The sequence below is a fragment of the Phaethon aethereus genome (assembly GCF_964289735.1).
Source record: "Phaethon aethereus genome assembly, chromosome: 9".
Classification (NCBI taxonomy): domain Eukaryota; kingdom Metazoa; phylum Chordata; class Aves; order Phaethontiformes; family Phaethontidae; genus Phaethon; species Phaethon aethereus.
In genome coordinates this window covers 29,233,029-29,248,705 of record NC_138585.1, presented here as the reverse complement: position 1 = coordinate 29,248,705, position 15,677 = coordinate 29,233,029, and the positions used below count along the sequence as shown (strand labels likewise).

The window sequence follows — 15,677 nt, the reverse complement described above, 5'->3', positions numbered from 1 at the left end:
CGAGTTCTTCAAACAATGTGAAAAAAAATTTGGAATAAACAGTAAGTTGCTTTTCTTAAGGGTACAGCTACAACAATGTGCATGGGGAAAACAGAAAAATATAGTACCTGGAATACCTTTAAGCATGTTTGGTATGTCTAATATTGTCTAGATTTCAATTAATAGTGAACCTTTCAATATACTAGCTGGAACGAAAAGAATCCCAACCATAGAAAAATTACCCCTGTGGTATATACCTAAGTTTAGTTTGTGAAGTCTTCTACCTAACTGCTTTTCCTGGAATGAGTCCACTGAACCAGAGCTGAAGACCTGTACTGAACAGTTCAGTAACGCTGTTTTTGTATACAGTTGATAACTCTTTGTCACTAACGGTTTGAATGAGCCCAGTAAAGTCAAAGGAAAGTCTTGTGCCAACTCCAGTCAGCAACTTAACAATACAATGACATTCTACAAATCTCTCTTCCTTATGATATAATCATATGGCACATTTGGTATGCTATTTATGCAATTTTATTAGTGCCTGCGATTACTTATATTTGAAATCTGAATTTGTATTTGAATGCTATGAGAAACATAATGGAGTTTGGGTTAAAAAAGAAAAACTTGCAGTTCATGCTCCAACTAGACTACCCAGCATGAATACTGATTTCACTACAATGACACTCGTCTAATAAATCAGTGACACTTAAACAACTCTTTTCAGCCTGTAGTCTGGGGAGCCTTAGGACCTCTGGAATGTTTTTGAGAGGTCAGAAGGTAACTACGGAAAATCAACTGGTCTTCAGTAAGCTTAAATTCACTAGGCAGGGTCTGGCACTCCCAGTGTAATATTTCTAAGGTTCTGCAAACAAAGGAAACATATAAAAAGCTCAAATCTACCACTCTAAAGGAGATTGGATATAACATAGCAGGTGAAAAGTATCCACCATTCTAGCAGGCAGACTCAGGGTGGCCTTGAATTCAGTTCTCTTGGGGAAAAACAAATTCATTTCGCAAAATGAAGTAAGTCACTTCAAGAAACAGCCATTACACAATTTTCCAGCTCAGATGAAAGCAAGTAAAAATGTGGAGCCAAGTCCAAGCCTGGACTATGTGGCCAAAGTTTCACAGAATCATAGAACGGTTTGTGTTGGAAGGGTCTTTAAAGATCTAGGTGCAAACCCCATGCCATGGGCAGGGACACCTTCCACTAGACCAGGTTGCTCAGAGCCCCGTCCAACCTGGCCTTGAACACTTCCAGGGATGAGGCATCCACAACGTCTCTGGGCAACCTGTTCCAGTGCCTCACCGCCCTCACAGTGAAGAATTTCTTCCCAAATCTGCTCTCTTCTTCTTAATGGTTTAAAGACATTAGCCCTTGTTCTATCATGACATACCCTTGTAGAAATTCCCTCTCCAGCTTTCTTGTAGGACCCTTCAGGTACTGTCAGGCTGCAATAAGGTCCCCCCGGAGCCTTCCCTTCTCCAGGCTGACCACCACCAACTCTCTCAGCCTGTCCTCATAGGAGAGGTGCTCCAGCCCTCGGATCATCTTTGTGGCCCTCCTCTGGACTCGCTCCAACAGGTCCATGTCCTTCTTATGGTTGGGGGCCCCAGAGCTGGATGCAGTACTTCAGGTGGGGTCTTGCGAGAGTGGAGCTGACGGGGAGAATCAACTCCCTTGACCATCTTGGTCATGCTTCTTTTGATGCAGCCCAGGATACAGCTGGCTTTCTGGGCTGCAGCCGCACATTGCCAGGTCATGCTGAGCTTCTCATTGACCAACAGCCCCAAGTCCTTCTCCTCAGGGCTGCCCTCAATCCATTCTCCACCCAGCCCGTATTTGTGCTTGGGATTCCCTGACGCGTGTGCAGACCTTGCATTTACTCTTGTAGAACTTCATGAGGTTTGCATGGGCCCACCTCTGAAGCCTGTCAAGGTCCCTCTGGATGGCATCCTTTCCCTCCAGCATGTCGACCGCACCATGCAGCTTGATGTCGTCTGTAAACTTGCTGAGGGTGCACTCGATCTCACTGTCCATGTCGCCAACAAAGATGTTAAACAGCGCCGGTCCCAATATCAACCCCTGAGGAACGCCCCTTGTCACTGGTCTTTCACTGCAGTCCATGGAATTACAACTATTTAGTTTGCATCTCAAGTTAGACCTATGTAATTTTCTTTTTCTAGTTAGATGAAAAATGAAAAAATTCTTTTATTGCTTTTGTTTGGTTTTAAATTAATAATGATATTCTAGTGAATTAGGTTTTCTGACATTGTAGGAGACCTTTCTGTCGCTGACTTTGCTGGATATATACTAAGCAAGGACTATTTTGTGGGCAAGACACCCTGCAAGTTGCAGAAGCCTAAATATGCAAGTGTAAATTGTTTCGGACATATGCATTGAACTGGCTGTACCAACTTTTATTATTTTAGTATCAGAAGTGTCTGGATGAAACTGTGGATCTTTTTCTCTATTTATAGGCAGCCCAGAACCTAATTCATATAAACTGGCCAGCGTCAGGTGTCACGCAACACAGTCTGATGAAAAACAAATGTCTATAGAGGTTTAAAAAAACCCATGAACCAAGCCATATTACAGTTTTGACTTAGTCACGACATTGTGAAGAAAAAAAGACTAGGCTCCCCTCCTTTTCTCTCTCTGCTTCTGCCAACAAAGAACTGCTTGTTTCACTTATTTCCCAGAAACAGCATTAGCCTTCCAACAAGGTCAGCAAAAAATGCTGCTTTTCAGTTCTGGTGCATTTTGTTCCAAAAATCTGTAAAGTATTAAAGCAAAAAGTTGTACTATCCCAGTGCACAGAGACTCCTTTATTCAGATTTCTGAGCGGAAAATAGCTATACAGAAATTTCTCAACAGTTTCAGCTGTTACGTTAAGTTCTGTGATATTCACATTTAACTAATCTTTCCTGTCTTCAACGATTCAAGCTTAAAAAAACCCAAACGAACAACCTGCAGGTGCAGCATCAAAGCTATGATTTAGCAGGAAGTTATTTTAAAGATTAGAGATTTACTCTGTAAGCACTTTCAACAGTAAATCAATAACAACACATAATGGTGGGGGCTGCTTGACTGGAATAGGACAGCTTTAATGCTAATGACCAATTACCAATTATTATTTAAAATATTTAATAAATTAATTAAAAATATTTAATAAATTAATTTTGTTTTTGTTTCATGCAATCTTCAGCTTTTGCATTTCATTCACTTTGAAACCATGAAAATGACACTCCACTCTTGCACTGGAACATGTTTGGATTACTAACGTTGAAGGGAAATGCTTACACCAACAGGAACTTCTTTGTGTTAAAATTAAAAATTACTAGATTTTGAAACAATACGAACACCTCTTTTGAACACATCAATCTTTAACATTTCAGATTTACTAGATAGTCAGTTGCTGGTTTTAAAGGTGTGTGCCCTTGCAGGTATCTGGATTTAATTTGCCTGATACTGAAGTTAATTCCTGTTAGTCTCTGGAACTGTTAGCCAGTCCTTAAAACATAAATTACTCCGTTTGAAATCTCCCTGAAAAATTATTTCTTAGAGGTTTGAAGTGCAAATAACGAAAAAACCCTGTTCTTTTCCAGAGCTGTGTTATAAAACTCTCATTCCCACAGAACGTGCAGGTCTTCTACGATGCTTTCAGCTCTTTTATAAGTATTATTTCATTAACCAGAGGTAGGTGCCAAAATTATTCACATCGACCACAACTGAACTGTGTCCACTTCTTTCAGGATATCCAGTAATTAAAAATGACCTGGAACAGGAAGCCTTTCCACTGGGCTGGGGGTGTGAGGGTAGTGGGCTACACTGAGGGAAAAACCCGTTCCTCTCAACGTTACATACTTGTAGCCAAATTTCCAGCCAATGCAAACCAAGCCTTGCAAAATCTAGACCATGTCATGTGTGCTAGTTATCACTAAAATACATACCACCTGTTTTTAAACACTTTGGTAGTTTCTGTGTTCTTATCTCCAGAGACTCACTTTGACACGGTAACCAAAACTGCATTTTTATCATCCTCAAACAATAGCAGCTACACCTCTTTTATCATGGCAGGATATGGAAACTTTGGTTCATGTGTTTATTGCTCTTAGACAGGATTATTGCATTGTTTTATAGGTTGGATTTCCTGGCTGATTAAAAAAAACTGAAAGCAGAGGCCAAGTGCCATAACCCCCTGTTGTATCCAGACCCAAATAAATTACTGCTAGCAACACAGCTGAAAGCAAAACTTTTTAGATTCACGGATTAATTTCTCTAACACAAACAGTTGTCAGTGTAAGAGGCTTTCCATGTTAAATTCTGTCGTGTCATACATGACGTCTTTCACCTTAGAGAACCAGTGCATTTAACAGCTAAAATTATCCTGCTTGTATCACTTGAGTCATGCCTGCTGGTGGATCTTGATAAGAGTAAGCTTCTGAGGTAAGGAGCTTTCTCTTCTTCAGTAGGGGGGAAAAAACCCCCAAACCAACTAGTTCTTCATCTGGAGTTTGACATAGTAAGTTAATATGGTTGAACTCTCAGGATCAGTGCATACACTGACCCTAAACAAATTAACATTGGGCTTTCTACTGTTTTATGCCTGGACTGCTTGATCTATAAAATGGAAGTAAATATTACCAGCTTCTACCATGGATGTACCATGTTGTTTTATTTTTCTTATATTCTGTATTTACACATGATCTGGTCAGGTGAAAGTGCAGGCATCAAGTGCCAACAAAAGTATATGTAGCATGCTTCTCCCTCTGCCCAAAATCATTCTCTATGCTTAAGTGTGTATTATGCATTCTGAAACTCCACCACCTAGCGCGGACAATGCAACACCCATTCCTTTATGGTACCAGTCTCCTACCTGATGAAGGCATGAGAACCGCACCAGGACCCCCTAATCTGCCACAAAGGTTTTCAAGACCTGATTGCATAAAGCCCTGAGCACCTGGTCTGATCTCACAGCTGACTCTGCTTTGAGCAGGAGGTTGGGTTAAAGATCTCCCAAGGTCCCTTTTCACCTGAGTTATTCTCTGGTGGCTACAACCTTAAATTTTGCAAAGCCCCGACTCCCAGCCATGTGTGGAAATTCATTTAGCTTCTTTCCTTTCCTTAGAATAGGCATCCTTTCCTTCGCAAGCTCATAACATTATCACTCTACCTTCTAGCAGCTGTCCCTCAAGTCAGTACATCTGAATGAGTTCACAGTTTCTTCTAATACTCTTTTGAGGATGCCACGAGCAGATAACTGATAAAAAACCAGCAGCACAGAGATAAATTAAAACAACCTGCTCCAGATACAGACAGAGTACGGGAACACTGGAAACCTCAGGAATTACAACATTAAGCATCTTTATGATTTATTTTCCCTACAAATATACATGTGAATGAAGTCCTCTTGACAGAACCTGAGAGAACATACAGTTATGAGGTATTATGTCAGTGTTCAGGATTAAGAGTGATCCAGGTACGTTTTCTGAAGGCAGGATTACCTGGGCCAATAGACCCTATACACTAAAATACTAATTTACAAATTATGAAATTATTAAGTTATCAACTTAATAATCAAGTTATCTTCTCCAAAAGTACATGGCAAATAATAGATTATGAGGGAAAAAACAGACAGGGTAAGAGAAGATGGCTCAGCTCTAATGCATAAGGGATCTACACAAACATAGCTCTGCTCGTCTCTCTGCTTCCCTCCATGTCTCTTGTTCCCTGACAGCCAGCTCATACATGATTGCAGTCTTTAAAAGCCTTTCCACCCATCAATCCCATCTCTAAGCAAAGCCTGATGAGTCACACAAGCTCTCTGGTGTACCAGAAGCGGAAACTGCGAAGCGGTAAAACCAGGTGTGTGTTTCAGTTACTGCTGATGCTGGACTGATCACTGTGAAGAGAGAGGCAATGACGACAGCAGTGGCCAGGCACTAGGGAGCATCGACGACATCCAGCCTGGTTGGAGTTCGGTGAGCTTAGTTAGGCCAAACACACATTTTAGCTAGTTGCTAGTGAGATAAATTGAAAGCCCCTATCCACGCCCAAATAAAGGCATTTTACAAAGTGGCAGAGTGCCCAAAACTCTCAAACCACCAAACTCTGGGCACTACTTAACACACAGCTTAGTCACTCACTCGGGACCTAGAATAACTGTGCCTTGCAGTCTGCAACTGGTATTTGCTGCAAGGCCTAAATTCTACAACCAGCTGTACCATGATGTATGCCACTTTGCCCAGAAGGTCCTCCGAGTTTTTTTGCAGGTAGAGTCTGTTCTTTTTGTACGGGCTTTTTAAGGAACTCACGCATATAAATTCAAACTGGTTTATATAGAAAACATAAAATACTAGAGTGTTTTATTACTTTATGTCAAGTTGCAAACTGTTAAACTTGAAAAACATTTAAATGAAGACCAGATTGTGCTTACCAACTGGATGAAGAGCACAATCACAAAAGAAATCTCTTTAAAAGAGTTTGAAGGAAGCAGGATGAAAATAACAATGGTTCTGAGTGTTGCAAAATGAGGAAAAGAGAAACACTGCAAAACAAGCAGCATTTAATTAAAAGTTGTTGCAAAAGAAACTTTTATAAGGATATAATCCAAATCATGCTACACACAGCCAAAAACCATCCTCCACAATCTTCTTAGACCAGTGACTGCCATTAAGGCAGAATAGCTTCCCTAACTTTGACTTAAGCACCTCCAGAGAACAGTTTAGTCATTTAGGCCAGGCAGTAGATTGACCATGAGCTTAGGTGCACTGCAGCTGCTCTCTCCTTCCTTTCATTCACAGAAAGTCCACAGAGCTCAGTCTCCTAATTCAGGGATCCAGGTTAGATGCCTAAAGTAAGGGCGTACAAACACCCCTCCTTCCACATATGGTCTTTGATTCTACCACAATAACGGAGTTGACTGGCAATAGATAGTTAATACTTTATCAATCAGCTGAAAAAGACTTTCAGAATGGGCAGAAAACTAATATACAAACACCAAAGTAAATGGGATTTATGAAGCACTTATGGAGATGCAGGAAATAGTGTTTCTAGTTGTCTTCAGTCAGAGGCTGATCATTTTCCCTGTTGCATTCCAACACCAAAATACATAGTTAAAAGATTCCTGTTAATGCTGTCCTTTCCTTAGTATATCCAACTGCAAACTGTCTTAGAAGAACAACAAAGGTAAAATATTTAGAAAAAGTGAACAAGTCTGGACATATGCTAACCTGCAACAATATACTTTCAATTTCTGGGACAAATTTCCCTTTTCATTCATGGAACTTCATTGAATTTAGTGGTGGTGTGTAGATGAACATAGAAACCTGACTAGCATGTATTAGTTTTCTGTAAATTCAACTAGGTGCATCAAAGGAAGAAATACCTTCAGATGCCTTTCTTGTACATTTAAAAAGCAATGCTTTAAATGTTAGTGAGAAAACTAACAGTGCTGAAGTTATAAGAAAAACAGTATGTGCGGCTCATAAATAGACAACATAAAACCACAGTAAGAGAAAAGGTAGAAAAATACAGCAGATTTTTTTAAGGCATGCCTATTAATGTCAAGCAACTTTCACAACATGTTCCTCTATGTCTCAAGCATAGGCATACTATGATTTGGTATCACTTAGTTACACTCCGTGCTTCTGACAGAATGTTTATAAGCGCCTTTGTACACTTCCCAGCAAATATTGCTGAAAGGAGTTTAAAAAACAAAGCAACAAGCTGTACAGAACAGACCATATTTTCCATCTCTTCATAAGAAGCATAGCAAAGAAAACACATGTGTTAGTAATTGGAAGTGCAGACCAGTATGCAGACCTGGAATACTTAAATGCTTTTCTTTTAAGTGGCACATCTTCAAAAGAAAAACTTCTTTTAATTTTTCCAGTACCAAAGAACGCTAAGGCAAAAGATAGAAGCATAGACTTCATTTACTAAAAAGTTACAAAACTATGGCCAGAAGAGTGACTTAACTTGGTATCCAGTTTCCATTTCTCCTCTGATGTCTGTAAGATGTTGGCACAATCATTTCTGGCTTAGAGGTCTGACTGCCAGACCAACAAATGGCTCACCTCAGTGCCTGAGCGGACCCAAGAAAGCAGGTTTAGCAGTAACACTGTTAGCACCTCAGAGCAGAAAGGCCCTTCCTTTTGGCCAAGATAATTTCAAAATAGAGATGTTCTACTTTAGTACTGGAAACTGCACTTGCATGTATTTTAAGCCGTCACATGAAGTATTCAGAGGCTACTGTATCCTGTTCAGATTATTGCAGTCTTGTAATTTCTGTGTGTATCTATAAGTATATATAGACACACACAGTTTCTAGATTAAATCTTTTACAATAATGTCACAGTTGGTGTGTTCAAACAAGTGGACTGGAAAATCAGGAACTGTGATGCTGAATTTAGTAATATGGTGCTGAAAGTGCTACTCACCTGTGCAAACAGATTTGCTTGCTCCCAGAGTGTCACAATGTGCCTTTCGAAAGCCACCAGAATGAGAAAGAGTTTACCAAAACACATGGACAAAATATTTTTTCGATTAAATAAATATGGACACTGTGGAAATTTTTACATACTATTTCTAGTGGGCTAATGTTTAGGAAATTCAGTCATGGAACTGAAACACTACACCAAGCGCTGTATAAATACCTACCAAAAAGTGGAACCTCATCTATAAATGTGAACGGTACTGAATGAAATATAGTCTGTATTTGATGTGACAGATTTTGAAGTCTGTGGAAATGCCCCCGTTGGGCAGCTGAAGTCCCTTCAAGACTAGACTCTTAATTAGGTGTATGCTTTTAATTCTAATCCTTTGTATCTCGAGAAAGACACTCTAAAATTCAGTATACAAGTATTTCAGTACAGGATTTGGCTTTGATTCACTTCCACTGACAAATTGGGGGAAAAAGCTTGCTGTACACTGTCCTGATTTATGGTACCTCCTTTGTTTTTTAATTAGAGAGAATGTAACAGATGTCAACATAAGATGAGGAGTTAGTACAAACAAAAACCCCCACTGTCCTATTCTTATCTCTTGGCCATTTCAAAACTGCTATAAACAGATTGACCTAAACGCAGCTGTGGCTTGAAGTAACATGCACAGAGCAATTGCTAGTTTTACCATGTGGTGTGACACACTACAGTACATCCTAACCTTTCAGATTTTGCTCAGGTATCTTCTTCAGATATCCACTCTCATGATACAATTTGCTGCTGTCCACTAAATCACATAACATAACCAACACCTTTTACTGAATATATTCAAGCAGGACAGTTGTTGGGAGAAAGGCAGAAGAAAGAACTGAAGTTAGTTACCTCAGGGGACAGCCTAGGTGTTTATTATACATTTAAGACAAAAGTAAATACGTATATTGCATTACTGCTACCGATGACTATTGGCAGCCAAATGTTTACTATTTTCTTGGTACGTGAAGAGACAGCCCTGATAACCACACTGCAAAGGAATAATCATGAAATCTTGAGACCAACTTACCAAACTTAACCTGAACAAGAATCTGGTCTGTGTTTTTAAGACTACCTATTTGACATAGTTTTGTGATCTTGAGCCTGTAAGCTAAACTATCTGTTCCTCATTGTCTTCAGGGGTAGAAAACTTAAAGCTGCAGAAGTGAAATATTAGGAATTATTTGTAATTCTTAATTATACATGAAAATGTTTTCTTCCATTTGCATCTTTTCTTTAAAATTTTCAGAGTCCTCATGGCTTTGTTTTCACTGAGGTTCCTATCTGGCAAAATCAGAGGAACATAAGTTGATGCTTAAATTTAAGCTTAAAGTGCTAAACAGAAACAGCAATGAAACCATGCCATTTATAGAAAGTCTCTAGGTAACTGGTACTGCAAAATAGACTTTTTGGTATTTTGCAAGTAGCTTCCAGTGCAGAACCTAACTATGCGAAACCCCACCACCATAACAAATGAACAAACAAACCAGCTACAACCTCTGACCTGAAGAAACACAGGAAAGACTGCAGAGAGATTATCAAAGAGCATTTTGCAGCACAGTAAGGTCTGAAAATTATGTGGTGGTGTTCCATATACAGGCTTTATACTACCTCCAAATGAAACAGGACAGCTCATTTTTCTATGTTCAATACTACATCAAAAATTTGTCACAGAGGCTCTAAAGTTAAATGCACAAGATGTTCCTCAGACAGTATGCGTTCACTTGCTGCCAACTCTACACAGGGAGAAATAAGAAAAGGAAGTTAGGCCTCATAGAAGAATGAGAGTTACCCTTCTTGAATTAAAAATTACTTTGGCAAACAAATTAGTAAAAGGTGGCTCTCCTCTCTTGTATTTTCACCACAGAGATGACATCTAGTACTCACCAAGATTTGGCTGAGATATTGTCATAGACCTCTGGGGTATTGGTGTGGAAGTAGCTGCAGGATGGTGATTCATGTGATTCAGTGGTTGGTTCATAGTTTTTCGAGGATCTTGCCACGTTGTAATTTTTTCTATGTGACTGAGAAAGAAAAGATAAAACACCAGCTTAACACAAAATACTCCAGTATATCATATACATGGCTAGGCATAATGTCATGAAAGTCCTATTTGCTTTTCTTATCCCATGTTTTTCTACCCTTTTCATCTCACCCTAACCCACTTGAAACTATCTATCATTTATTTCTTCTTCTGATCTTCTGCCCCTGCCATTCTAACTTTTTATGCATTACTGTTGAATAGTTACTTTCACTTGAACAACTGGTGAATTCTGTTATGATACTGAAAATCTGTAATACACACACTTCTTCCAAATTATTTAATTGTCCAAAAGTTGTTTACTCTTGTCCTACCAGTATTTTTCTACATACTTATATATGGCCATTCTTCATTCAGCAATATATGGTAATTTTGCTAAGTTTTGAAAAGACAAGTGTTTGTCTTGCCAAATCCAACTGCCTTCTCCCTTACCACACCATGAAAACTAGTCTGTATGTCTCCAAGAACATCAGAATATATTCTCATTACCAAATGGGGAAGATTATGTTCTCATGACCCGTATCTAATCACCAATTTCTCTGTAAAAGTACGAACAGTTTTTATTGCAATGTAGTCAATGTAGGTCAACAACGTATCTACCACTCTAGTATGCAAACCCTCATGTACCTATATTACCCTGAAAACTATGGAGTAGTGCATAAATCTGCATAAGATTTTACAGTGAGGTAACTATAATGTGTGATCTCTGTCAAATATTTTTTGCCACAGAATACAGCAGTGAAAGAACTGTGGTTTTGTTGCAACTGAAAGTTTTCACTGAAATTCAACATGAGTTTCAAAAGAAACTTATCAGGACAAAGATTTTAAGGATCAGCATGTAATTCTACTCGAAACAAGAAAAGAAAAAGGAGCTGTCTTAAAGCAATCAATAGTCCGGTATCTACCTCGGGACTGCCTGGTTCCACATCCAGCTTTCGCCCAACTGACCAACCAGGCTACTGATTACTGGCTGGACTTGGATGGGTTTTCCTCTATCTGCTTGCTAGAAAACTTTGAAAGAGAGAAGTCTTTAAGAACAAGAAGTAAAGAAGGATAATAATTTAAATATTTTGTGTCTGGAAAATCATTTCAATACACCTTTCGTAAAAGCACAGTCTAACATCATCTTTACTGAACTCAGTCTCAAACCTGTCACTGCTACTTTCACCTCCGTTATCAGCATTGCCACTAATGCTGTGGCACTCCACACCGTCATGCCCAGCTGACCACCACTACTACTTCACAGGCAAGCTTCTGCCTGTTGTGATATTACCATGTCCAAACACTTTACAGTAAGCCTCTGATATTACCAAAATAATGTGAATTACAACCGAGCCGGGGGGGGGAAGAACCACCTGAACCATTTTTCAAAGAATGGAAAAAACCAACACTGTCTTTATTTAGTCCGCAGCCATTTCTTTTCCTATTATTTTACATATATGTACAGTCCCAAAACTGTAATCGAAGATCACACTTTCACTTCGATGCTTGTCTAAAACTCAGTCTCTAAGCCATTGAGTCATTTCCTTTCCTCAAAGCTTCTAGAATATTTGTTTGTTATCATTCACAATGAAACCACCCACCATTGCTTCCCCCTCACATTAAAACACTTTATTCTCCCCTCACTGTAAACATTTGTTATATTTCAGCTTCTCTTCTTTTTACTCTTACATTTCAAGTGTAAGCATTCTTGTATGCAGTTCAGTTAAATGATCTTTTTCCCAGATTAAGAAATGGCATTCTGAATGAAAGACACTGCTATAGCAATAAATTGGGCAATGTTTTCCCTTAAGTCCTAATTGTGCCTAAATGAGATGAAAAGCATTTTTATTTAAAGTTCCTTTATTTTGTTTCTCTAGCATTGTAATTCAAATAAAGAGGCTATACTTAATCAAAGCTATGAGTTTTGGAATACCAACATGTAATAGAAAAGATTTTTCCCGAAATAGTGAGAAACGTTTTTAAGCATGAGCTTTAGTGATGCTGCCTTGATGAAGCTTATATCAAAATACATTTCTCACTTTAAAACTTTTTTTTTACAGATAAACACTATAAAATTTAAAAAGGGTTAAAATTAAATTAAGACTTTTTTCCTGTAATGTTCAACTCTCAAAATCAAAAGCACAAATTCCTGTTAGGACAACTTGAAGCACAAGTTAAGGTATTTATGAAGCCAGTTGTATTAAGCAATCTGTAATTTGTTTGAACGTATTCTTCCCTCTAAATACAAGTCCGAAACCTTTAACTAGAACTACTAATTACGTACAATGACCAATAACAGGAGTACTCTTACAAAAAAGAGACACTAGAATACCAAAATGGCCAATTCAAAATTATCTTTTGTTATTAAAGTTCCTTTCAGCAATAACATTCTCACATTTCATGGGCATTAAAAGACAACCAGACATGATTATTCATCTTTTGATTCAGATGAGACCTACGAACACACGCAGACTCATGTACGTGAGTTTGTACTTAAGATTTTGACAAACCTTCCATTTTAAGTATTTATGAAAAGAGAACAAGTCTACCCAGTAGAGTGCTCGGTCATGCTCAATAAAATAGTGTTTTCTGATGTTCAGAGGGAATTTCCTGTGCATCAGTTTGTGCTCATTGCCTCTGGTCCTGTAAATTAAAGAGGTTGTATGTAATAGCCTGCAGACTCCACCTGAGACCCCACCTGGATACTGCATTCAGCTCTGGGGCCTAAACACGCTTTAACTTTTGGTCAGCGCTGAAGTGGTCAGGCAGATGATCGTTGTAGGTCCCTTCCAGCTGAGCTATTCTGTTCTATTCAGCAGCCCAAAGACAGCCAGTGCTGACTTCAAAACATTTGTATTTTGTTCGGCACTACTTCCTGTTGAATAAATGGACTGTCACATGCTCAGCAAAGAGTTCCACTTCTCTAGTCTTGAAGGGGCACCTTCAACAGGTTCTGAAATACCACGTTCAGGGACGAATTCAAGAGAAAGGGCTTTTATCTCATGGAAAAAATGGAAACCAGAAACCTGCCCAAGAAGCTCAGATGACCAGGAAACTCATAAAACCGAAGTCTGGAAACCACTGGAGCACACACTGGGTGTTGCAGTGTTTCTTCCTTGTCTTTTTTGCATTTGACATTCAGTTACATATAAGCGTTGAAAAGTATTAGTTTTTAACTCAAAACATTTTATATGTAAGTATGTCAGTGCTGTCATTACTCCATGCAAAACACAGCATAGAAAAAGCAAACAAAATCTGCTATTCTTTGCAAAATAGTTCAGCAAGTAGTGAAAGTAGACGTTGATCAAAACATGGCATTTGTCATTTAGGCCTTGATCCTGAAGCACTGAATTCACTGGCATTTTTGCCACAGGTGCCAATGGAAAGTGGGTCATACCCTTGTAATTTTGCACAGACTCAGAGCATTGCAGCTATTTGGGAAAGGGCATGCTAGCAGGAATGCTTGGTTGCAGTTGGCAGTCTATTACAATAACTATGAATTTTTGTCTTACACTTTTAATAGACGGTCATTGGATTTACTTTATTGAAACTGTAAAAATAATTAAGGCATATAGGGTTTAGGTAACAGAAGTCATTAAAATATTCTTCAGCAATACAGTTTGTGTAGTGCTGACAAGTAAACATTGCCACCAGCTCAGCAAAATCTTGTCCAAGTAATGACTTCGAAAAAAATTTTTAAGAACAGTACTATGTTAATATTATCCTCAATATACTTTGACAGCCAGAGAGACAAGCGATAGTTACTCTTTTAGAAACACATTTGGCGTAACACTCCCTGTTGAAACACTTGGTTTCTGATCACCAAATTAGCGTGAAATGAGCTGTAGTTCTATAAAGGAGCTTTTTTCCACACTGTACCATGAGGCAATTCTCCATCCCTTTCTTGTTTTTTTAAAATATGCCCACTTAAAATGTCCTGCCTACCAAGCATTACGAGGAACAGCTCTGCCATCTGCTTTCCCTGAAGTATGTGTCTTTTCTTAGTTACCGACATAGTGAGGCAGTCAGCATTAATCCAGGGCAGTCAGCATTAAGCCAGCACAAAACATGAAGAAACACATAATCTAGAACCAATAAACAAGAAGTATTTTCTAAGTTAATATCTTTCTAGGATGCATCTTTATTGCCCTGCAGATTTTCTCGTTTTTGAAATAAGAGTTGCAAATTAAAAATACTCAATCAAGTTTTAATAAATTCTTAAAGCCTCTTTGTACATAAAAGTCCTCATAAGAAAAGATAAAAATGTTCTGCAAAGCAACCAGTCATGAAACTGTAGCTGAAAACTAATACTGCTTTTGTTCAAAATCTCTTTTATCCTTTTTATAGAGAAAACAATCTTTAATTACACATGTGAGAAGCAAGACAATGATGACCACTTAGCAATGCTTCTTAACTTACAGAAGAACTGAAAAAGTTGATCAAAAAACATAAGGATCATAGATCCTAAAAGAATCCAACTGCATTTTAAACGAAACAAAACAGAACAAAACCACAGGAATTTTCTGTGTAAACATGATAACTTCTCAGCAGGCATAGCCAGGATCCATGAGTGGCTCTGCTTACCCTTCTCGGTGCCATCCTGGCAGTGTGCAAACGTATCTTCTTCATTAAAAACCATGCAGACAGAGTGTCTGAGACAGAACCCTCAAATATGGCACTGATATTATGATTCAAGGTCAAGTAATAGCTGGTTGTTACTAGAATTTATTACTATGACTACTAAACCGATCTGGTTTTACTCAGTTATTAAAGAAAAGGCTGTTGAACACTAGACAATGCTTATTTAACAACTTAAGATAGTAGAATTGAAACCCCAACAATTCCCTACAATCAGCACTAAGACGCCAAAACCAAGGGCTTGGTTTCAGGCCCGAGAAGCCTTCCCTGGTCCCCGACTCCCACCGTTTCTGTACATGCCCACCCCCCTGCTTCTACATAGGTACCGTCCCTTTGCAGACACAGGCACCGGTTCATTCCACTTGGAATCTGTTGGATTTGTACTGGGGTAACAGGTTTTAGCTCTTTTTATTTATACAGTAGAATAAAAGAAACCGTAGCAGTGACAGAAATTAGCCTTTTTTAGAGTCTTACAGCCTCCCGGGTATCAGAACTGACAAAACTGAATTCAGAACAGCCTCTTTCTTCTTAAAGACCAATGGGTAAAGCATTCCATATA

At 38.7% G+C, this 15,677-nt stretch overlaps 1 protein-coding gene across 1 annotated transcript in view; it reads right to left on the bottom strand.

Moving 5' to 3' along the window:
- Positions 1-15,677, bottom strand: part of WWTR1 (WW domain containing transcription regulator 1) — a gene marked incomplete at both ends in the record, with an annotated part of 78,173 nt that overhangs the window by 22,043 nt on the left and 40,453 nt on the right. Inside the window, one exon of the mRNA XM_082003422.1 lies at positions 10,345-10,481. Within this exon, the coding sequence (XP_081859548.1) occupies positions 10,345-10,481 (137 nt within the window). The remainder of the gene's footprint in view (positions 1-10,344; positions 10,482-15,677) is intronic.